The sequence below is a fragment of the Arabidopsis thaliana genome, chromosome 3, assembly GCF_000001735.4.
Source record: "Arabidopsis thaliana chromosome 3, partial sequence".
Taxonomy (NCBI): Eukaryota; Viridiplantae; Streptophyta; class Magnoliopsida; order Brassicales; family Brassicaceae; genus Arabidopsis; species Arabidopsis thaliana.
In genome coordinates this window covers 1,696,859-1,719,631 of record NC_003074.8, presented here as the reverse complement: position 1 = coordinate 1,719,631, position 22,773 = coordinate 1,696,859, and the positions used below count along the sequence as shown (strand labels likewise).

Sequence of the window (22,773 nt, the reverse complement as noted above, 5' to 3'; positions counted from 1 at the left end):
AATCCTATTCTGTGATTGTAATCATGATGCCTAAACGTAAATATACGAGTTTTGTCAATCAATAAGAGTTATATTACTATAACACTGATTTAACAGAGAAGTGGACCAGAAAATTACCTAAACTAATGTTACAAATTTTGTAAGTTAATCAGTTTTACTAATTTTTGGAAGGGTTTAACACGAGTGGCTTTGACACGACTCTTCGTCTACCTTCGTACTACGGTTTCTTGCATCTTACACAAAGCTTAACCCTAAATTCCCGCGTTTTCTACGGTGCCCGCCATGTGACTCCTCCGGCTATTCGGATCGGATCCAATCCGGTTCAGAGTCTACTACTCTTCAGGGCACCGACTCAGCTTACCGGATGGAACCGGAGTTCTCGCGATTTATTGGGTCGTCGTGTTTCTTTCTCCGATCGCAGTGACGGTGTCGATCTCTTATCTTCTTCACCGATTCTCTCAACTAACCCTAACCTCGACGATTCTCTAACGGTTTGTTCAAATTTCACTCAAAGTTCACTTTTTTCAATTGACAAAAGTTTCAATATGATTAGCAAGTTAAAAAGTTTTTCTTCAGAGTTATGTATATGCTTTTGAATTTTCGATGAATCCTTTACCTTGTTTAATTGTAGGTTATAGCATTGCCGTTGCCTCACAAACCTCTTATTCCTGGCTTTTACATGCCAATCCATGTCAAGGTATGTTAGTGAAACTTAGTGAAAAAATGGATTTTGTTATCTTGTGTTCTCTGACCTGTATGTGTAAGCTTTTTATTTGTCTAGGATCCTAAAGTTCTTGCAGCTTTACAAGAGAGCACAAGACAACAATCTCCATATGTGGGGGCTTTCCTTTTGAAGGATTGCGCGTCTACTGATTCATCTTCTCGCTCTGAAACTGAAGATAATGTTGTTGAGAAGTTTAAAGTCAAAGGGAAACCAAAAAAGAAAAGAAGAAAAGAGTTGCTTAACCGTATTCACCAAGTTGGCACTCTTGCTCAGGTACTCTCTAGCTGCACGTAAGCACTGTGTTTTCCCTTTGTATCTCTATCGACTTAACCATTGCCAACTTTTCAGATTTCAAGTATCCAAGGTGAGCAAGTCATCCTTGTTGGTCGCAGAAGACTTATAATAGAAGAGATGGTATGTTAATGGAGAAACTGGCTTCGATATCTCTCTACTAAAAGGATATGTGTCTTCTGTTTTATCAAGTTATTGTTCTCTCATTGGGAAAACCATGTTCTGTTTTTGTACAGGTGAGTGAAGATCCTCTAACCGTCAGAGTTGACCATCTAAAGGTTTGTTTCTGTTTTTATGCCTTTCCTTTTATGAAATGGGGTTTCTATTTCATTATGAAATTCTGGAATCTATAACCCTTTGAACCTTCTCACGTTTGTTATTTCTATGCAGGATAAGCCATATGACAAGGACAATGCTGTCATCAAGGCAAGCTACGTTGAAGTTATTTCGACTCTTAGGGAAGTCTTAAAGACAAATTCACTCTGGAGAGATCAAGTTCAGACATATGCCCAGGCATGTTTGCTTCATATTTGGCACTGCTTGCGAGTGTAAAATATGTCAACATATCAGTATCTAAGTAGATTTCTTTTGAATTTCTGTAGGATATAGGTGACTTCAGTTATCAACATTTAGCTGATTTTGGAGCCGGGATCTCTGGCGCTAACAAACATAAAAATCAGGGGGTTCTTACAGAACTGGATGTAAGCAGTTTAACGATTAGTCTATTACTGTTACGTTTTAATGCTGAGATCACCTCAAACAGGATGATATTCCATTCTTAGTCAGCTTCTCATGTTGGTTTCTTCGATCCAGGTTCATAAACGTCTAGAGTTGACGTTGGAATTGGTGAAAAAACAAGTAGAAATTAACAAGATTAAAGTACGTCATTCCTTCATTTTTACAAATGATTAGTTGCTAGATATTAAGTGTATTAATTAAGTGTCCCAATGCAGGAGACAGATGACGGATCTTCACTTTCTGGTTAGTACTACTTGTCACTACTATAAGAAGATTTTCGATTCTATGTTTTTTTATTATAGATTGTCCAGAGAGGTTCAAGTTTTCAGAGTGCACCTTTGTGAATTCATGAGGCCTAACTTAGTAACTTGTTATAGTTCCTAGAGTTGTACGTCGATGACTGGAAAACAGCTTGATGCTTATAAAGTCTGTTCTTTTCTTGTTTTCTGCAGCAAAGATAAGGGTAAGGATTGATACTAAAAGAGACAAAATTCCAAAACATGTAATAAAAGTCATGGAAGAAGAGTTTACAAAGCTGGAGATGTTAGAAGAAAACTATAGCGACTTCGATTTGACCTATAACTACCTTCATTGGTTGACCGTGCTGCCTTGGGGAAATTTCAGGTTTGTCATGCTTCATGCTCATGTCTCGAGGAGAGTTATAACACCATTTTAGATTAATTTTCTTGTGCACTGATTGAGAAGTCTCATTTATAATCATTTTAATTTGGTTTGCAGTTATGAGAATTTTGATGTCCTACGGGCAAAAAAGATTCTTGACGAGGATCATTACGGATTATCTGATGTAAAAGAAAGAATATTAGAGTTTATTGCTGTGGGAAGACTTAGAGGCACTTCACAAGGTCGTAACTTTACCTTTCTCATTCAGCTTTCATTGCTAAAACTTTTTGTCATCATCATTTATAAGTTCTGAAGGTGAGAATTTGTAAAATGTGTCAACAGGGAAGATCATTTGTCTCTCTGGCCCACCTGGAGTAGGTAAAACTAGCATTGGGCGTTCAATTGCACGTGCTCTTGACCGCAAGTTCTTCCGGTTCTCTGTTGGAGGACTATCCGATGTTGCTGAGATTAAGGTATATTATATATACATGGCAAAACTATAATTCAAATATTTATAAATAATCATATATGATTCTCTTAAACACTATTTAGGGGCATTGTCAAACATATGTTGGTGCCATGCCTGGAAAGATGGTGCAATGTCTAAAGAGTGTGGGAACAGCAAATCCTCTTATTTTGTTCGACGAGATTGATAAGGTAGCTAGCTTGTTAGTATTTGAATTGGCTTTTTGTTTTTTCTATTCAAACATATATATATCCAGTTACGCTTTTGCAATAATTTGTCTGCTGTTCCTTGGCAGCTTGGTAGGTGCCACACTGGCGACCCAGCCAGTGCGTTGTTGGAGGTTATGGATCCAGAGCAGAATGCAAAATTTTTAGACCACTTTCTCAATGTTACTATTGACTTATCAAAGGTTTTTTTACTCTTTTGCCATGGCGGTTTTTTCTACTCTTTGCAATTTTTTGATCCATCACGGTTCAGGAAAACTCTGTGTATTGATATTCATGATATGCAGTTTTGTGTTTGACGTAAGGTCTAAACTAATTTATTGCAGGTTTTATTTGTATGCACTGCAAATGTGATAGAAATGATTCCGGGTCCTCTGCTAGACAGAATGGAGGTGATTGATCTCTCTGGGTATGTTACTGATGAGAAAATGCATATTGCTAGAGACTATTTGGTGAAAAAGACATGCAGAGATTGCGGCATTAAGCCTGAACATGTTGATTTGAGTGATGCAGCTCTTCTTTCCTTGATAGAAAATTATTGTAGAGAAGCAGGAGTTAGAAATCTCCAAAAGCAGATTGAGAAGATTTACCGTAAGGTAAGTTGCTACAAAGTCGCAATGTCGCATGTTTCTTGAATCTCAAACTATTTACTAGAATCAGCAGAATCTAAAATCATTTGACCTTTTTGGCAGGTTGCTCTTGAACTAGTACGCCAAGGAGCAGTTTCTTTTGATGTTACTGACACTAAAGATACTAAATCTTTGGCCAAGACCGATTCAGAGGTTAAGAGAATGAAAGTGGCTGATATTATGAAGATACTCGAATCAGCAACTGGGGACTCAACAGAATCAAAGACTAAGCAGAGCGGATTGGTAGCTAAAACCTTTGAAAAGGTTATGATTGATGAATCAAACCTTGCAGATTACGTAGGCAAACCAGTATTCCAGGAAGAGAAGATCTATGAACAGACACCTGTCGGGGTTGTGATGGGTCTAGCTTGGACATCCATGGGTGGCTCAACGTTGTACATCGAGACAACCTTTGTAGAAGAAGGATTGGGAAAAGGTGGTCTTCATATAACGGGTCAGCTTGGGGATGTGATGAAAGAAAGCGCACAGATTGCTCACACAGTCGCTAGAAGAATAATGTTTGAGAAAGAACCGGAGAACCTCTTTTTTGCGAATTCCAAGCTTCATTTACATGTTCCTGAAGGAGCCACACCAAAAGATGGCCCAAGTGCAGGCTGCACCATGATCACTTCGTTCCTATCACTTGCCATGAAGAAGCTTGTAAGGAAGGATCTTGCAATGACTGGAGAAGTCACTCTAACTGGTAGAATTCTTCCAATTGGTGGCGTAAGTAACACACTACAATGACTCTGTTTTAGCTTTCGGGTTACTGATTTCTTCTATTGACTTCATTTTAATACACAAAATATCTCTCTCTCTCTCAGGTTAAGGAGAAGACTATAGCTGCAAGACGGAGTCAGATCAAGACAATAATATTCCCGGAAGCAAATCGGAGAGACTTTGAGGAGCTTGCGGAAAACATGAAAGAAGGGCTTGATGTTCACTTCGTGGATGAATATGAGAAGATATTCGATCTAGCATTCAATTATGACCATTAGAAGAAATATGAGAAGTTTCTCACTTGGGATCTTCCTCTATTGTTGTTTTCATTTTATCATCGATTCTTAGTTCTGTAGGCTGATCTTCTTCTTCTAACTCTCATTACCTCAAAATGAAATGTTCCATCATCCGTCGTGTGTACCTTCAGCTACCCTCCAAATCTTCGTAATTTACAAAAACACAACTGTCTTGTTACTGCTAAATATGTACAACATTTTAAATTAAAATTGGTAAATTTCCTTTTTAAGGGTATCTTGAAGTAAGGTTATAGCATGATCATAAGATTTCTAAAAACAATAGTTCTCTCTGCAGCAACAGTTTAGGGAAAGGATTAAGCCTAATAAGCTAAAAATCCCAAAACGTGTATTGCAAGTTATTGATGAAGAGCTTACGAAACTGGAGGTTTTTAAGACCGGTAACGACTTTACTATCGCTCGCAACTACCTTGAGTGGTTGACCGTATTCCCCTGGGGAAATTACAGGTTTTGCTGATTTGGTTCAAATCATATACACTATGCTCATGTGCTTGAAGAAGTATCATGAAAATTATTTGTAAAATTTGATTAATGTTGGTTGCAGTGGTGAGAATTGTGATGTCATGACTGCAGAAAAGATTCTTGACGAGGATCATTATGGCTTATCTAATGTGAAAGAAAGAATAATAGAACACATTGCTGTTGAAAAACTTAGAGGCACTCCACAAGGTTGGTCTCTCTATATACTGTTTCTTGATTCTATATAGAAAAATCATGTCCTTAGAATTGAGTTACTAATGGAAGATAATTTGTCTTGCGGGTCCTCCCGGGGTTGGTAAGACTAGCATTGCTCATTCTATTGCGCGTGCTCTTCACCGTAATTTCTTTCAATTCTCTGTTGGAGGGCTATCTACTGCTGGCTAACATTAAGGTGATTAACTACGTAATTGCGTAATCAATGTTGAATAAAAAAAATGGAATAAAGAAGAAGATGTTAATCTCTTGTATTTGGAGAAAACCGTACGAAAAGATTGTGGCATTAAGCCTGAAGAGGTCTAACTCGCAAAACCAGATATATTTACCTTTCATTTTCTGATGTTTGACTCAATAATTTAACATAAGTGACTTCTTATGCTCAGAGTGCTCTTAAACTAGTACGAGAAGATACATCTGAAGTTTGAACTTTGAAGTCAAAACAAAATGTTAAAATTACTTTCTTTTTTTTTTCTTTTTTTCTTCTTCTTAAATTAAATGCATAAATCGACCTTCATTGCTTCGTTTTACTAAAGGTTTTGTGAAATCTTGAAGATGTGACATAAAATGGAGAAAAAACAAGGATAGAAAAGGGTCCAATGAAGATTGACATCTTTAGATTACTTTTGTTTTGGTATAGATCTTTCGCTTAACTTTATATCGAAATCCATCATTAGCACAAAATCTGATAACGATCACAAAAGCCTCATCACGCCATCTTAAAATCAATCAAATTCCAAATTCTTTATCTTATTTTACAATTTTTAATTCGTTTTGAACGTATATATCAAAAGGATAGATATCACATATCTTGTGTGTGGTACGGTAGCGAATCTAGAGATGCATGAATCATACTAACCTATAAGATGGAAAGAGTCACAATTATTTAATATTCCATAAATGGAAAGCCATAAGAAAAAGGCAATACAGACCGTACCCTACAAAGATTTCAGGCACACACATGCTCTATGCTTGCCACATCCATATATGTATTTGTACGTACCATTGACAAAAGAGAAAATCACGTGCGAATTTCAGTGTTATATATTATCTCAAAACAAAAAAATAGAGTTTGTGTGTGTGTGTATTAAAAAGTTGTACCAACCCCATCAAAGTGTGTGAAATGCCTAACAAGCCAAAAGATGTGACAGGCTGACGTTGATGGTGGAGTCGATCTTTCGCTTTATTTTTAGACTTATGAGTGGATAACCAATCAAAAATGTGTAAATAAACTATTCAATCTAGTGAAGTAGTGGTCATAAATCTCACAAGGAACTAAATAGTAAGACCATATATACAATTATGTTGTGGTTTTTGTTTCTATTTGGGCTGAATGAAGCAAAAACAATTAAATAGCAAAACCATTACAAGAAAAAGGTATTGTCTCGTTTGAATTTTACTAGCTTTCTTTGATGATACACATTAGTACATTACACACAACACAACACAACACACGGTATTGATGTTTATCTGCACCTAATGGACTAATTACGTCGTATCACATTTCAGATTTTCTCACGTCATCCGCCATAAGCGAATATTTATAAAGGTGACTCTAGAATGATTATACAATCACATTAATCTAATTTATAATGATTGCATGGTCTTTTGTAGTGTAAAGTAAACAAAAAAAGTTGGAAATCTAGGTGATGCACGCGTGGTGATGGCTTGGAACAATATACTCGAATTGAGTTCTTTCTTAATTTTAATATGTAAGTTTTAAGAACAAATAAGAAAATGTTATTTCTTTTTTAAAATTATATGACTCAATTGGCCACATCTATTTTTTTTTTGTTACGATCCAATAAATAGTTTGATATTATAATTAAAAATGATAATAATTGAATAATATGATGATGTAAATTACGTCAACCATTTGATTATCTGGACTTTGACGGGCGGTAACCTAAATACAAATACTAAAAACCCTAAACAAAATTATAGTTAAAAAAACGTGGTATATATATTCTGTTAGCGAGGCAAATCTGAATACGCAGTGATAAAGAAAAGCTTAAGCAACAAAAAGAAAATAGATAAGTATTTGATATGTCCATGAAGAGATCACGAGAAGAATCTCAAGGTGGCGGCAACCATAACAGATTTGTTGATGAGGTATATCGATTCTCTGTGTTTTTCTGCATCTTTCTCTGTTTCTACTTTGCTCTTCCCTCTCTGTTGTCTCGTACTCTCTTCTTCGTTCTGTTTCATCCTCTGTTTTTGTTCTTTCTTTAGTAATTATTTCAGATAGTTTAAGTCTGTTCTGAAGAAGAATTAGGGTTTTAGGGTTTAGAAAAATTTCTGTAGATATATTTGGTTTTAGATTTAATATAAGATTCATTCACGAAAAAGAAAACGTTTCTTTCTTGGTCATCTTCTTCTTCAACGTTGGATCTCCCTGATTGTTACCTCTCAGATATTGTTAGTTATGTTTTTATCAGATATTTGGCTATTAGTTTTGGAATGCTTACTTTTATAAACCAAATTATGATTTATTGTCAATGTTTTTTCAGGGACCACGTCTAAACTTGCCTCTAACAAAAACTCCGGAACTTATCAACAAGATTGAAAGTTACCTCAAAGTACACTACACATGTCCTCATCAACAAACAGAGAACTCATCAAAGACATCAACTCTTCCCAAGTCTCCTGAGAAACTAAAAGCTATGAATTTCCCAATCTCCACGATCAAGATTGGCGACTGTGTCTTCGTTGCCAAAAACCCTGATGACATTGTGGCCAAATTCTATTTTGCAAAGAAGAAACTTTTATGGGAGTTTCTCTTCGGAGAACCAGTGGCTAACATGCCGAGGCTGAAGAGTAAGATCGAGATTCAATGGAATGATGTCTCATCTTTTGAAGAGAGTATTAATTCACGTGATGAAACTGGAATCCTCAAAATCGAGGTACTATTTAAAGATACTTGTACATTTCGAAGGTTATGAGCTTTGACTAATGATCTTTGAGAATGTTTATGTGCAGTTGAAAAAACGTCCAACATTCTTCACAGAGACTAATCCACAGGCAGGAAAACACACTCAATGGAAACAATTGGATTACGATTTCACCGGAGATCAGGCTTCTTATTACAGGTTTCCTGCTTTAACTTGAATCATTTTTTTTTTTGCTTTTTAGTAACGTTGAAAGTGAGTCAATGCCTTACATTTACTATATAACAGGAGACATACACTTCATTTTCCTCCCGGAGTTCTGCAAAAGAACTTGGAGAAGCTTCTGACCGACAGCTTCTGGTCCAAACTCTATAAAGTCCCTTTCCCGGTACATGAATCTCTTTACTTCGATATTGGCTTTGAAAACAACAACTCATCTAACGGCCACAGCAAGACAGTTGGCTTCAACGTCAACAATGGCCTTCAACATGACTTTTCTCAAGGTACATTACCTTGGACCTTACGCTAATCATTTTTTTTATTTGAGTGAGAGACTTAAAAGAAAGAAAAAAAATCATTACTTTGATAGGAATTGGTGGCGTGGGAGAGGGAGAAGGAAACTTTAGCATGGCTAACGGTGGATGGCAAAGAAACTCATATAGTCATGTCAATAGTCTGAATTATAACACTGATAATGGGTTGCTTGGGATGCAAGCTATCCCACCATCGTCTCAGGTGGCTAACGAGCATTATAATAACACGCAAAACGATTACACCGGCTCACAGTTTGGTTATCGGATGAACCAAGACGAGATCCAAAAGATGCAAAGAATAGGGAAGATACTTGAGAGTCAAGCATATGCAGTACCTGATACACAAACTAAATTGACGTCTTCAGGCATGAACAATGGCCCAATGTATCCTCCGGCTGGATCGTATCTAGAAAGCAGATTGCTTGAAGAATGGTATGAACATACAAGAAGATTTCAGCAGTAGACATAATTAGGGTTTTGTTGAGCTATGGATCAATGATGATGGTTCTCTTGAGTCTTGTAAATAAAGTGCACAAATCGCAACTTTAATTACAACTCTGTTTTCGGATCTACTATTTGGTTTTATTTTGTAATTAGGCTGGTTCAAGTTGTGTCTCGAGCCTGCGGGGCTTGGACCTTGAAGTCTCTTCTCGATCTCATCTTCGATCAATGGCCCGGCCCTTCTCTGTTTAAAAAATACTCTGTGTCAACAGTTTTGTCTGCATGGATGGTTAGTCACCCTTTTGAACCTTGATAAATTGCCATCAAATTCCTCTTCTTGCACAATGAGAAAAATATCGTTATGATGTGTCAGATTACAAAGTTGCAAACTTTGGATCAAAAACGCTACAAGACAAAGATACAAGTGATCATATAATCATCATGATTTTTTTGAAGATCCAAAGCCCCCAAATCCCATCATCTCTGCAACCTCAGGATCCATCTCAGGCTCTTCTTCCACCACCTTCCCTTTCTGAAACCAGAAATTTTTGAAAGACTCATGTCAGATTTCGAAAAGCCAATCACAATAATCAATCAAAGTGAAAAAGAGCTCAAGAAGACAGATGTATATATATATGAAGACTTGCCTTCTTCTCTTTCTTTTTCTCTCTACGCTGCCTTTTTAGTTCTTCCTCTTCTTCTTGCTGTTTTCGGATGCGTTCGTCCAGATCTGTTCCCAGATCAGGACCAAAATTCAGTTATCCCAAATCTACCATGCATTAGATGAAGACTAAGTCGCAACCTCAATGTTATTTTCCAACCTACTTAGATTTGTTCTAGCTTTTTTTCCAGAGAATAGTTTCTTATTTCTGAAGATACATCAAACTACATAACTAAGAGATGGTTCCTCTCAGAAGTCTTACCTTGTTCTGTGAAAGTTCCTGGCGCTTTCCGCTTCTTTAAAACCTCGAACCGCTCTTGGACCTAATGCATTAAGACCAGGAGCACTCTTGTCTCAGATTCATCCATAAGCAAAACCCCAAGAAAGCAAATAAGCATATGTATAGAAGAAAATATTTTACTTGTTCAAGTGACGATCTCTCCACCCGCATAGACATCCCCAATGCCCTTTGATCTGTTCGAAAACAAAACCATCCAGTTTAGTTTACAAATTGAAAACAAACTGGATATTCCATCCAACAATTCAGTGGCTTCAAAATGAACTTGACTTGTTGAGTTTGACTTTTTAGAAATATGTCACCACGTACGTTTTTTCCCATTTATGTGATCCAAGTAGTTTGCCGAATCTTTAACAACACAATCACAAACGCGACAGAAATAACCAGCCTGTGGAAAGACAAAGATCATTAGTCGATTCTCATGTGATTACAAGTTTTTGCTTAAGTTCATATTAGCAGTAGAGGTAAATAAGAGCCATTACCTGCTGACTTAGAGGCGCTACCGGTGTAACGACCTGGTAATATAAACACGAACGTTAGATTCTTTGAAGAAACCTCAGGTGGAAAGACTAATCCATATCAAAAGAATGGTAGAAAAGATTGGAATAAAAAAAAACTAATCGTGCAATATATAAAAAAAAAAAACATCAATGCCGTTTGCTATATAGTAAGGTATTCACAATGGTTCATCTGTTTAACTGAGATTCCAAACGTTTATAAAACCTAATAAAGAACCAGGTACTAGCATATTATCAAGCAGGATTGATATATGAATCGCATAATTTTAACACACTTGAGATTAAACAAACCAAAAGTGCAATGCTTAAAAAGTAGACCTGTAATGTAGAAGGGACCCAGATAGAAACATCATCCATGTCCAAGAACAAGTAGACCAAATTTACTTTCACAAATTCTCTGTCTTAAAGAAAAGCTTGCAAATTTCTATTCAATGAAAAGAGAGCAAATGATACCTGTGTCTTGCCCAGACGAGATTCTAGGTCTACATGATAATCTCTATGCTTCAAAGGGGCTCTTTGCACAGGAGGACCTTTGGCTGCAAAAACAACACCCTACTTAAATTTCATCTAGATAAGCTTAAAATCAGATAAGTAGAAACCCTACACCGAGATTTAGACCGATCCGATTCCTGCATCATGGAATAAAACAGATTTTAGCTTTCAAAATCGAAAAATTAACAGATCAGAGATTGTGAAATTGGAGAGAGTGAAACCTTCTTTTCGCGTTCACGAGCACGCTCCTTAAACTCTTCCACATCAAACTTCTTTCTAAACGTATTATCAACCCCAGTAGTCTACAAAAACACAGAAAGCAATCTCAGATTCGTATCCCAATAAACCCTAAGTAAAACTAGAGAAACTACCGTATGCTTACCGTGTTGCTCGAAGCCATTGAAGAACAATGACCTGAGAAGGGCTAAGCTTTAAGAGAGGAGGAAACAAACACTGATGATTCGAATTTTCTTCCGTCTCCGATGAACAAACAACTAGAGTCTCTCCCTATAAAGACGGTGGTGATATGTTATCCGTATAAATATGTTTACCTCTATCGATTTAACAAATCGGGTGTTTGGTCTAGTGGTATGATTCGCGCTTCGGGTGCGCGAGGTCCCGAGTTCGATTCTCGGAACACCCCATCTTTTTTTATTTTTAGTATAAGACACTTTTATGTTCATGTGCTATCAGAAGACTTTTAAGTATTTTCGATTTCAGAGATAAAAATTTAGTTCAGCCTGTGACAGAATTTAGTTCAGCCTAATCTTGTTTTTATCCTATAGAAAACAATTTCACTCTCATGTTGGAGAGAAGAAGACCAAAGGATTGGTGTCAACAACACATGATAAGATCATTAATTAAGTCATCAACTAATTCGGACACAATCTCTTCTTCAATCTCAATTCCTTCTTCGTAAGTCTCTCTCATGTAATCAAGCCATTTCCCTTCACAACTACTCATGTCATTGTCAACTAGCTCATCCATCATCATCTCTCTCATCTTCTTCAATCCCTGAGCCTCTTTCAACACTTGGTCTGCCAAAATCTCTCTCCTTTCAAGAAAAATGTCTTGTTTCCCCAACACTCCTTTGCAGGTTCCCATGAACATCTGCTCGCATTTGAGTGTTAACCACTGATTCACCAAGTCAAACAGTGTTTTTCTCTCGATCTTTCCCCGAGCATCTCTCTTGCCTTCGGTTTCATCGAATAAGCTCAGAGGTAATATATCAGTAGCCATCCCCAAGGAGAATTCTTTAATCATCAGTTGGCCAGAGGCAATGATCTCCGTTATGTACTCGAGCTCCCAGTCATGACCTTCTTCAGCTTCTGATAAAGCAACAGATTCTGAGAGTTCGGTTTCTTCAATGTTATGGTGATAATCATTGCGTGAACTTGAGAAACTCGTGCTGCAGGAGATTTGGAGATTTTCGGCAGTGCTGAAACTGTTAACTTCCTCATCATCTTCTGCCTGCGTCATAGAAAATATGAAATTTTCAAAGGTCAGTGGAGTCAGAAAACCTTACGGAAACATATATAGCGAATTATAGAACATTGATAAGCTACTAAAAGTAGACATATCCTTGTGCGGAGAAAGGAATTTGCCATATGACTAACTAACCTGGAATATTTTCTTTTTGTAGAATGAACTACTATAGTCAGAATCAGATTCGCTTTCTGATAAACCGTTATCCTGATCATCTGACGGCAATGATCTTGTCCCATTCACCCAATCCTTTGTAATGGAACCCGAAGACTCTTCTTCTTGGGTCAGACTACTGCAAGATGACTCCATCTTAGAGGTTAGTTCTCTGAGCTTTTTCTCCAACAGAAAATTTAGAGAATCACTATCTATCTTATTGAAACAAAGTGCTGACTCTGCATCTTGATCATTCTTTTTTAAAAAGTATTGCGAATCTGATGATAAACCTTTGATCGGGGATGAGAAAGTGAACGAAATCACATCCATGTCCTTCTTTCGATCATCGTCCCCTGTCTTCAACCCGCCATCGACGGTGATGTTACATTTTATCACCTTCTCACCCTTTTTGATCCGTTTATCACTGTTAACTCCAGCTTCTTGCACCCCATTTGCCGGTTTTTTGCTGCGGGAAAGATTCTTTTTGCGGGACAAAGATGAAGAAGTGCTCTTTTTCGCTGATGTTGCTGTAAAACCAGGCTTCTTAGTTGTAGTTCCGTTTTCCACCAAAACTTTGTTTACTTTCTTCATCACTTTTCTGCCTCTCTGATTTGAAACAGACGTTTCAGCAAATTGGTTCTGTTTCTGGTTATTTGGCTTATCAACGGTTTTCCTAGTGCTAGCAGAAGATTCTTTAAGACCACTTTTTACTATGCGGTTCTTAGTTTCCACCTTCTTCTTTTGGTCTCTGTAGCCATTTGAGAGCATTGAACTGTCTCGCTTGTGAATAGTATTGGCCTTTGCATGTGCAGATACAGAGGGCGGCTTCACTTTACCCTTCGAACCACCAAACCTGCTTTCTCCCAATAAATTATTTCGCTCTTGTGTCTTGAGTGGTAATGTAGTTCTCTTTTCATCTTGCTTTCCTCTGAAGCACTTATTATTGCAAGTGCCATTTGAGATTTGAGGGCTTTGTCCTTTCTGTGAAGCTTCTAGTTTCTCTTTCAAATCTCTGATTTTCATTGGAAGTGATGAAGAGGAATCAGATGATGAAAACCGTGTTTTAGCAACTACCCGAGGACTTGGTTCAATCATTCTCGAAGCTTCTTCCATTACAGAAGCAGGGTTCCTGGACTGAACAAACCCAGGACTCCGGATAGGAGACAAGAGCCTATTGTGGGTGACAGGGATTGGTTTAGCCGACCTTGGAGGTAACGTTTCGGTTTGAAAGCGGTCGATAGGCCGGTTACACTCCTTGTTCATTCTTGAATCCAAATGGTCCCAAGAAATACCATCATAGTCACTGCGGAGATTTACATAACCCAAATTCTCATATGCATCCCATGTGCTTGCCTTGCGTGAGGATCTGAGGAAGTATGGATCAAAATCAGGATTACGCCGGGGCTCCAAGGCATTTGGTACAGGTATAGACTCTAAACCCATGAGCCTCGCAACAACACTTGGAGCTTTGGAACCTTGTCCATCATCACTAGTGGGAGTGGATGTTGAACAACTCGAGTCACTTCTGGGATTGTAAGTTGAATTCTTTCCAATCTCATCTCCCTCAATCTGTTAAACAAAAGATCAGATAAAACACAATTGGATCCTGTCACTCACTGAAATCATTGAGAAGCCTTACCAGAGAGGGCCATGACTTTGAGGGGTTTTGAGCATTTTGTTTCTCTTGCTTTGATCCTTCTGATACAAACAAAGAAGACAAGAGTTTGAGTCTATTGAACAAGAACCCAAAGTCGATAAAAAGTGAAGTTCTTTGAAACAAGAAGTGGACTATCTTCATCCACGTAGATATATACAGGACAATGCATCAAAGATCACACACACCAAAAAATTCAACATATCAAGTAGAAACCAACCAAGGGCTTCAAGACAAGAACCATTTGAACTTAAACCAAAACTGATAGAGCATTAAAGTAGACATTACCGGAGAGTTTCGAGCTGCTGCTGCTAGAGGAGAAGAGCTTCTTACGGGATTTACCAGGCCAATCAAACATATTTAGAAAACCTCCTCTGGATCGTTTCCTCTCAACAGCCTCCATTTCTACCATCTACATAACACAGCAATTGAATTATTTCTATGGACTCTAAATATGTACTCAATCTCAGCCAACTATTACAGATGGAATTTTTATTTGGTTTTTCAATCAAAAGGACAAAAAAAGACCGAACTTTCGACAGTAACATTAACAGTCTACAACAGGATAAAAAATGAATACAGACAAATCAAATGATTAGAAGAGTACCAAATTCGAAATAGTCTAAACGTCAACAAGATAATGTAGGCACCAAGACGAATACCCAGATGTGAAAATCTGAGATACTGAAGATTGAAACCCTAAAAACAACGAAAGTCTTTCACTTTCGTCTCTCTCTCACTGAGAATTTCTGACCTAAAAGAATTGAAGAGAAAACAAATCAGTGAAAAGAAGGAAAAGTTGAGAATTTTGAGAAATGGGTCAGAAGAAGAGAAAGAGTTTGGCATTTGGAATTGGGGGACGATGAAAACAGATTTGATTTAGCATTTGCAGTTTTGTGGATTTGGGTTAAGAGTAGAGAAACCTAAAGAACTAAAGAAGAAGAAGAAGAAGAAGAAGAAGAAGCGGAGCGGAGAGGGAGCTTGTGAAAACGAAGAGATGCATAGTGTGTGTGTGAATTGATGATGTGACAAGAAAGAGACTTTGAATTTTCCACCTCTGTAAATTAAATGTGACATTGTTTTCTGTAAATTAACAAGACTTTTTCTTTGTTGGCTTACAGATATGAATTTTTAATGTTTTTCATTTTTTCTGTTCAACCGAATTTAATGTTTATGTCAGACAAAACCGAGAATAAGAAAAGTTTTTTTGATATTTATGGACCAAAAAACACAAAGCCCAAAATTTTCCATCAATTTAAATACTTTTATCTTTATCGCTAAACTAAAAATGTAACTTCTATATTACCACGTGGCAGTCGTTAAAGAGTGTCCTAGATAAATGGCAACAGATCAACCATTTTTTTCAAGATCACCCTTCTACTTTTTGCAGGTTTCTTTTACTTCCCTGATTTTACCAGTTTGGTTCTGTTTCTAGCTACTTATTTGTTGAAATGATTCATAATATATTTTTCAGGAGACATAAACTATATTTTGATCCGGAAGTTTTAGAGACCAACTATAACAACATAGTAGCAGACAGCTTCTGGGCCAGATCCGGAACATTTGAAGTCCCTTTCCCATCATTACCATACTCGCTTTACTTCCCATTTGGCCATGCAAATTTGGCGGTTGGAGACTACAACCAGAATGCCATTGCAAATCCGTTTCTTGAACCGCAAGCTATCCCACCATCTCAACAAATGAACGTACCTTCACCTGATCCTCAGGTTGACCGAATTTAGGAGGCACATTGCAACACAACCAGCAAGAAGAAGCATCGAAATCGGGAGAGAAAAGAAAACAACAATTTGGGAATGATTCAATGCTTTTATGAAGCATTGTTGTTTATAAAAAAAATTCCAAGCTTTTTACATGTAGTTCTGCTTTCCACCAAAAAACTTATTTACAACTTTGATCATCATTACCCTGCTCTGTCTTGCACCAATAATCTTGTCCTTGAACTGGAGGGAAAGAGTGAAAGAGATTTTGTGCAGTACCCTCAACTTGATAGAATTTGGTAAACTAAAATGCTAAAACAGACTACTTCCAGTGTGTGTTACTTACGCCGCCGATTGCAAGAATTCTAACAAGTTGCAAGAGTTGAAATTAACTCGGATCGCATACACAATGCTTCAATATCGTAGTCGAACATTTGATTTACAAAACTAAAGTATGAAGTAAACTTAGTAACGTATACACATTTCACATCCAAATAATGAAGTCAAAGAATTAACGAATTATCAATTCTTATGTTAACATGCATATCTCAAATTCTTAGAACATGAGTTTGGAAAAAATCTTACTTAATTATATAAGATCATTTAGCATAAAGTACTTTCATGTTTATATTTATTTGTATTGATGAAAAAGAAAACAAAGAAAATATGTAAGTGATGTGAGTCTTATAATCTATAGTTTAAAAAAGAAATGATACAGATAAGTAGATAACCAAATCTAATGAAACTAAAATACAATGGGTTTTCTTCTGTTTTTGTTATAAAAAAAAAAACTAAATAGTGGTATTAAGATAAAATGAAAAGAGGAAACATATCACAAGGAGATATGTCACATGTCAACTTCTTAGAACATTCATGAGTTTGGAAGAAATTTTACTTTATTATAAGAGATAACTTAACATAAAATAATTTCATGTTTATATTTATTTGTATTGATGAAAAAAACATAGGAAAAGTAAGAAATGTGTGTCTCTTTATTATAGTTTTTTAAAAATAATGATATATATAACTAAATCTAAGAAAATTAAATAATGTTTTTTTTTTGTTAAAACCCTAAATAATGGGATTGGAATAAAAATGAAAGAGGAAACATATCACAAGGAGAAATGCCACTTGAGTTTGGATGAGACCTTAACTTTATTATATAAAGGTTTAGATTATTCCAATTCACTAATACAATCTTAATATTTTACTACACACACAATTTTTTCACATCCAAAGCAGGCAATGGGTATTTCTTGCATCACAAGAAACGGATATTATATCCTCCATTTTCTTCTTCTTCTTATTATACTAATCATAACTCCTTCGTCCTCTTCCTTGTCCTTCAAAGACATCGTCACAAAAGAGCTCATCAACAATTTCTGTTCAAATTTGGAAATGTTCGATCGTCAATTTTGCGCCAAATGGTTCAACGCGGATCAAAAAACAAAATCAATCAGCGTCCAAGGCTTTATAAGCCTCAGAGTAAAAGAAACTCGAGAGTTTGGCCTGCAAACCCAAGCACTGATGAGCAAATTAGCAAAAAGCTCTGGGAAGGACCAGCAACTCAAGGGATCTTACGAGTCATGCGTGGCTAGTTATGGCCAAGCAATCAAAGAGCTTGAGAAAGCTCAAAAGTTTTTGAGCAGTAACTCTTTCACGCAAGCACTTGTGGCTATTTCTGACGCATTTTATAAAGCTGGCGATTGCAAAGATGCGTTCGAAGGGCCTTCTAATGAGCCACCTCTGGTTTTTAATCGCGTTGAAAACTTTGCCAATATGTGTTACGTTACTTGGAGTTTCGGTTCACTTATCTAAATTCATAAATATATGTTTCAATTACAATAATGAAAACTCAGATACAGTATCTTTTAACATAATGCTTTGTTTCAATAGTTCCTTTCTTTCTTTTTTGTTTCTTTTGGTACATATCAATATTCTACGACAAAAACCAAAAATAACCTTGAAGAATTGCAATGAGAACTTAACATTGGAAATGCTCGAATTTACCATATAACATAAGGAAGAGAAAAATAAAACTTACTATTACAACATCACAAATTGGTTTTACTATTATCTCAGGTCATGTGAAGAAAGCTATATACATTATCAATAACAGGTCAAGTCATCGAAGATTTGATATCAGCTTCTTTCACAGTTATCACACGGATTTAAACTGCTTTTACAAATCATCCGGTCGAATGACTCTCCAAAGTACTCTAGCAACATCTGTCTTCTGCATTCTGTCTGAAACATTCATAGATTAAGACTTAGTAAGGATGAAGTAAAATCTTGGAACATATAATCTACAATGGAAACATACGATTAATTAACAGAGTTTGCTTTCCCATTTCGCGTTTTAACGATATTACCTTGAGCTCACAGTATTGCTGCATCTTCTTTGCCTGAGCCATGGCTGACTTAAATCTATCCATGTTTCTGCCTTGTCCGTTTCGTAACATGCAAACGACTCTGCTGAAATCTTTCTTCTGGTACAAGCAAATGCACTGCGCTTGAAGCCCGTCCCTTCCTGCTCTCCCTGACTCTTGGTAGTAACTTTCCACAGCTTTCGACAAGGTGTTGTGGATAACAAAACGCTGCAGCTAATACGATTTAAGAAAGAGGATCGTGGCAGAAAATTTGCAACAAACAGCTATGCATAGGCTTGACTTACCACGTCTGCTTTGTCTATTCCCATCCCAAATGCGATAGTTGCACAAACTATTCGGACTTCCCCTGTTTGCCATTTCCTCTGGACATCAACTCTTTGTTTTGCAGGCACCCCGGCATGGTAATAAACTGTCTTCACCTTGCATTTCTCGTTCAGAAACTTGGCAACATCCACACATTCACTTTTGGAGAGACAGTAAACAATCCCAGACTGATCCTTGAACCGATCTCTTAGCAGCTCTTGGAGCTGTTTCAGCGGCTCCTTTGTTTTGACGATCACCTCATACTTCAAGTTGATTCTGTCAAAGCTCATCTTCAGAACCGGAGCCCTGGGAATTCTCAGACTTTTTAGTACGTCCTGTGTGTGGAAAAGAGGATCAAAATGGCAATATACCAGTGTTCAGATCATAAAGATCCACAACATATGATAAATTGAGAACCGGAGCAATGGAAAAGCTCAGAGCATTTAAATCTGTTCCCAATTTTAAGAGGATCTATCTCTAATCATGGTGATGGTTATTACCTGACAGACTGATTCAGTTGCCGTTGCTGTAAGAGCCATCACAGGAACACGGGGAAAGTTCTGCTTAAGACATCCCAGTTCCCTGTAGTCTGGCCGGAAGTCGTGCCCCCATTGGCTGGAAAGAAAAAACAACACGTTCATGTAAATCACAAAGGAAAAATTCTTCAGGTGCAGGCAGAAATCTATTTTGATATTAAGGTGTTGGTGATGAACAATCAGAGAACATTAGTGTAGACCACAAGATAATGTGTGAAAGAAGGGTAGAACAGTATTGTACCTCACGCAGTGAGCCTCATCAACCACAAAACCTGCCAGCAGTCCCTGTGGTTAATAAAGGAAAATGTTAAACATTTTTCTTAGAGCTAGAATTTGGTTGTTATCGAATTATGTAACAACAACAAGAAAAACTGAACAGGCTACCTTGCGGTCTAAACATCTTAGTGTCTCCAAAAAGGATGAACTTCCAGCGATTTTCTCAGGTGTCACGTATAAGAGTTTACATGACGGATTATCTCTTCTGCAAACAAAAATGTCAATACAATCTCCATTAAAGGAAAAGACAGATAAATGATGCATAAGATACTTGGATACTGTGAAAATGAAAGACATGTAGAAAGGATCTTCACCTAAGTTCTTGTAATACAGCTGCTGCTTGAGAAGATGTTTGCTGAGAGTTGAGAAAAGTAGCTGGTATCCCGAACTTAAGGTTAAGCGCAACTATCTGATCTTGGATGAGGGACAACAGAGGAGATATAACTATGGTCACTCCAGCTTTTAGTGTTGCAGGAAGCTGTAAAACAAACAAAGAGACAAAATTTACTATGCAGACTGTAGCAATATAAACTTTTGGTTATTGGACTAACTATTCCTAAACAAGATTCAAATCACCCCTTCAGGAACAGAGAAAGGTAAGGATCATGACCTGGTAACACAAACTTTTCCCCCCTCCCGTTGGCATTAGAACAAAACAATCCTTCCTTTCCATAGAAGCTCTACATGCTTGATGCTGCAGGGGCCGAAACACCTTGTTCCCAAAAATCACCAAGTTTGCAAATTCAAGATCATCCAATGCCTGCAACTCTTCGTAACTCGGAGTTTCATGGTCCTTGTTTGATATCTGGACAGAAGGTTTTCTGCCTGAAATTGTTGAAACTGAATCCTCCATGGAATAGTCCTTCAAAGCAGAACAAAAAGGAACCCACAATAAATCTCTTTTAACTTGTTCATAGGCACCAAACCCAATGAAAGGTCAAGTCTTTGTAAAAAAAGCTGTTCTTTTGTATACCATTAATCTCAGTTCTCACCATATATTTTGTTTATACACATAATTATACATACATATGTATATCTCTCACCAGTGTTTGCCAAACAAAAAGCTTGTGTTTTTTCTTCTTCCAAATTCCATGAAAAAAATAACTGCAATGTTGATACTTACCATAGATCTGGAACATGTTTGTGATCTCCTTGGAACTTTAAAACGCGTCTCAACATCTTCCAAATCACTAGAAGAATCCAACTCCACTATCTCTGGCTTTTTCTTAGGCTCAGGAGAATCCTCAATAACATGAACTTCGACTCTTGAATCATCATCATCATCATCAGTATCGAATCCGTTATCACTAGGATTAGTAGATTTATCAAACATTTCAGCCAAATTTCCTTGAGCTTCAGACTCTATAGCCTGTATATCATCCCATTCCTCAGTTCCTTCCTCAAAATCAGCTAACGCCGCAAGAAAATCATCTCCACATAACTCAACAGTGATGAAATCCCGACCATCATCACCTTTTAAGACCAAACACACAGACAAAAAAAAAAACACTAATTACCGCAATCGATTACGAGAGCATAGGTTTCTAAAATCTTGATTTGAATTTTGGTACCGTAAAGATCGACGAATCGATCCAAGCATTTCTTCGCAGAATCTTCGTCGAATCCGAGCTTTGTAGCTAGGCTTATTAATCGAACTTTCTCCAATTCGAGATCTTGATCCTTCATCTTCAAAGACGAGTGCTCCACTCCGGTAACGGAATTATCGATTTTTTCCGACGACGATTAATAAATCTGCTGAACTTTTAGAGCCCTTCCGCGCAATAACAATTCATTTTCCCGCCAATTTTACGAAACGCTACCGTTTCATTTTCTTACATATGGGCTTTCAGGCTCAAGTCCAGCTTAAGGTGCGATTCAATAATCTTCTCCGATCCTTGTGATTCTGTTGACAACCGGTTTCCATGATATCGGTTTTCCTTTTCTGGTTCAATTGATTTCAATTAAACGCCGGTTTGATTTCTGGTTCTTACAATGTAATCCGGTTGCTTTTATTGTTACGTAAGAAGATATAGATAGGCGGGTTGAATATATGGGTCCAAATTAAAAAGACAAATGAAGAAAGTTGGGGTCCCAACTTTTCTTTTTATTGGGGGAAAAAATTTAAAATTCAACGAGTAAACTTGAACCTTTTATTTCTGATATTTATTTAAATTCTGAAAAGAGGTCATTTTCCTAAATCTATAGAGGTCACTTGATCCCATAACTTTAGCTTCGTAGCTCGGGGACATGGCCACTTGATTCTTTTATTGAAGGTCCACTATTCATCAATGTCTCAAATTTCACCTCTAACATATTATCCTTGGAAATCTTTTGAGAGCTTCTTAAGTCAAATCTTTCTCCTCTTTTGTTTCGTCTATAAACTCGACTACCTAAAGATTAATATTTAAAAACTTTTAACACAATTAGTACAACAATATACAAGACCTTTTTGTAAATTTCGATTTGGAAAATAAGAGATGCCTAAATGAGTGTAGTGTAAACAATCACAATAGGAGTTTTTTGCTCGGCATATCTTTGGACGGAGATGTTTGCCTCAATCTTTAGTTAAAAAAATAAACCAAGTGAATGAGTGATGCATCGATACTTTCATTTTCGTATGTCATTTTGTAGTTTCAATCATTATTTTTTTAATTTTGGTAATTGACGTAGAGGAAAAAAAAAAAAGAATAGTCAAACTTAGAAGTTTTTTTTTGTTGTTTTAAGATCACACTTAGAAATGTAGTGTCACTAAACAAGTATAGTGTCATTGTATATCGCCAAAGAAGATTATTAAAGATAATCTTACTCTTGGAAATGTAGTGTCACTACTCACTAAACAAGCTTTATATCAGGAGGTGTAACATTGTTACTCCTGTTTTTAAACTCTTAGTTGTTTCACACTTTTCAGTTTTCATACTTAATAAAAAATATTATGCAACCACCTGCCTGATATAAAGCTCATTGGTTCAATATTGATTTTGTATAAATTTAATTTCTTACATAGAAA

At 36.8% G+C, this 22,773-nt stretch overlaps 8 protein-coding genes, 2 long non-coding RNA genes and 1 other non-coding gene across 17 annotated transcripts; 6 read left to right on the top strand and 5 right to left on the bottom strand.

Annotated features, from left to right (window-relative positions):
• Positions 1 to 23: 23 nt before the first annotated feature.
• On the top strand, positions 24 to 4,691 carry LON3 (lon protease 3; the record flags this gene model as incomplete). The annotated part of the gene is made up of 18 exons (NM_111452.1): positions 24 to 36; positions 172 to 491; positions 632 to 697; positions 782 to 997; positions 1,073 to 1,138; positions 1,252 to 1,293; positions 1,406 to 1,510; positions 1,618 to 1,716; positions 1,829 to 1,894; positions 1,969 to 1,996; positions 2,206 to 2,377; positions 2,492 to 2,616; positions 2,717 to 2,847; positions 2,927 to 3,031; positions 3,136 to 3,249; positions 3,391 to 3,660; positions 3,757 to 4,419; positions 4,518 to 4,691. The coding sequence occupies 18 exons, from the start codon at positions 24 to 26 to the stop codon at positions 4,689 to 4,691; spliced, it is 2,775 nt and encodes a 924-aa protein (NP_566258.1).
• Positions 4,692 to 4,809: 118 nt separating this feature from the next.
• On the top strand, positions 4,810 to 5,591 carry AT3G05775 (lon protease-like protein; the record flags this gene model as incomplete). Its single annotated transcript, NM_001337609.1, has 4 exons — positions 4,810 to 4,857; positions 5,005 to 5,174; positions 5,272 to 5,338; positions 5,472 to 5,591. 4 exons carry the CDS (start codon positions 4,810 to 4,812, stop codon positions 5,589 to 5,591), a joined length of 405 nt encoding a protein of 134 aa, NP_001325822.1.
• A 1,815-nt stretch (positions 5,592 to 7,406) lies between these two features.
• AT3G05770 (uncharacterized protein) lies at positions 7,407 to 9,619 on the top strand (the record flags this gene model as incomplete). Of its 2 annotated transcripts, none has more annotated exons than NM_001337608.1 (5): positions 7,407 to 7,532; positions 7,931 to 8,323; positions 8,400 to 8,509; positions 8,597 to 8,811; positions 8,898 to 9,304. In NM_001337608.1, the coding sequence occupies 5 exons, from the start codon at positions 7,467 to 7,469 to the stop codon at positions 9,302 to 9,304; spliced, it is 1,191 nt and encodes a 396-aa protein (NP_001325823.1). The 2 variants fall into 2 exon arrangements, with proteins under 2 accessions (NP_001325823.1, NP_187228.1); NM_111451.1 differs by having other exon boundaries at positions 7,467 to 7,532; positions 8,856 to 9,619.
• AT3G01755 lies at positions 9,204 to 9,440 on the bottom strand. The gene has a single exon (NR_140857.1). It is a non-coding gene; the product is annotated as an other RNA (long non-coding RNA).
• On the bottom strand, positions 9,594 to 11,835 carry AT3G05760 (C2H2 and C2HC zinc fingers superfamily protein). Of its 2 annotated transcripts, NM_111450.5 has the most exons (10): positions 11,634 to 11,803; positions 11,473 to 11,553; positions 11,364 to 11,388; positions 11,213 to 11,295; positions 10,724 to 10,756; positions 10,551 to 10,629; positions 10,365 to 10,417; positions 10,206 to 10,266; positions 9,930 to 10,012; positions 9,594 to 9,814 (listed from the first exon to the last, which is right to left on the bottom strand). In NM_111450.5, exons 1-10 carry the CDS (start codon positions 11,649 to 11,651, stop codon positions 9,722 to 9,724), a joined length of 609 nt encoding a protein of 202 aa, NP_566257.1. In that variant the 5' UTR covers positions 11,652 to 11,803; the 3' UTR covers positions 9,594 to 9,721. The 2 variants fall into 2 exon arrangements, with proteins under 2 accessions (NP_566257.1, NP_001189817.1); NM_001202888.1 differs by lacking the exon at positions 9,930 to 10,012 and having other exon boundaries at positions 9,681 to 9,814; positions 11,634 to 11,835.
• Positions 9,992 to 10,196, top strand: AT3G01745. The gene has a single exon (NR_140856.1). It is a non-coding gene; the product is annotated as an other RNA (long non-coding RNA).
• AT3G05755 lies at positions 11,823 to 11,894 on the top strand. Its single transcript has one exon. It is a non-coding gene; the product is annotated as a tRNA-Pro (tRNA).
• Positions 11,895 to 11,901: 7 nt separating this feature from the next.
• TRM6 (serine-rich adhesin for platelets-like protein) lies at positions 11,902 to 15,782 on the bottom strand. 4 transcript variants are annotated; one of them, NM_111449.4, is made up of 5 exons: positions 15,151 to 15,782; positions 14,832 to 14,955; positions 14,529 to 14,587; positions 12,872 to 14,458; positions 11,902 to 12,721 (listed from the first exon to the last, which is right to left on the bottom strand). In NM_111449.4, exons 2-5 carry the CDS (start codon positions 14,953 to 14,955, stop codon positions 12,086 to 12,088), a joined length of 2,406 nt encoding a protein of 801 aa, NP_187226.2. In that variant the 5' UTR covers positions 15,151 to 15,782; the 3' UTR covers positions 11,902 to 12,085. The 4 variants fall into 4 exon arrangements, with proteins under 4 accessions (NP_187226.2, NP_001325711.1, NP_001325712.1 ...); NM_001337606.1 differs by having other exon boundaries at positions 11,955 to 12,721; positions 12,872 to 14,587; positions 15,151 to 15,547; NM_001337607.1 differs by lacking the exon at positions 15,151 to 15,782 and having other exon boundaries at positions 11,955 to 12,721; positions 14,529 to 14,855.
• Positions 15,783 to 16,020: 238 nt separating this feature from the next.
• On the bottom strand, positions 16,021 to 16,382 carry AT3G05746 (uncharacterized protein; the record flags this gene model as incomplete). The annotated part of the gene is made up of 1 exon (NM_001125111.2): positions 16,021 to 16,382. The coding sequence occupies one exon, from the start codon at positions 16,380 to 16,382 to the stop codon at positions 16,224 to 16,226; it is 159 nt and encodes a 52-aa protein (NP_001118583.1). The 3' UTR covers positions 16,021 to 16,223.
• Positions 16,383 to 17,451: 1,069 nt separating this feature from the next.
• Positions 17,452 to 18,254, top strand: AT3G05741 (Plant invertase/pectin methylesterase inhibitor superfamily protein). The gene has a single exon (NM_001035569.2). It carries the CDS (start codon positions 17,507 to 17,509, stop codon positions 18,077 to 18,079), a length of 573 nt encoding a protein of 190 aa, NP_001030646.1. The 5' UTR covers positions 17,452 to 17,506; the 3' UTR covers positions 18,080 to 18,254.
• RECQI1 (RECQ helicase l1) lies at positions 18,165 to 21,553 on the bottom strand. 2 transcript variants are annotated; one of them, NM_111448.3, is made up of 10 exons: positions 21,338 to 21,553; positions 20,890 to 21,239; positions 20,377 to 20,628; positions 20,081 to 20,244; positions 19,875 to 19,971; positions 19,732 to 19,775; positions 19,455 to 19,569; positions 18,936 to 19,289; positions 18,634 to 18,858; positions 18,165 to 18,508 (listed from the first exon to the last, which is right to left on the bottom strand). In NM_111448.3, the coding sequence occupies exons 1-10, from the start codon at positions 21,450 to 21,452 to the stop codon at positions 18,404 to 18,406; spliced, it is 1,821 nt and encodes a 606-aa protein (NP_187225.2). In that variant the 5' UTR covers positions 21,453 to 21,553; the 3' UTR covers positions 18,165 to 18,403. The 2 variants fall into 2 exon arrangements, with proteins under 2 accessions (NP_187225.2, NP_001327100.1); NM_001337605.1 differs by lacking the exon at positions 21,338 to 21,553 and having other exon boundaries at positions 20,890 to 21,335.
• Between the last annotated feature and the right edge of the window lie 1,220 nt (positions 21,554 to 22,773).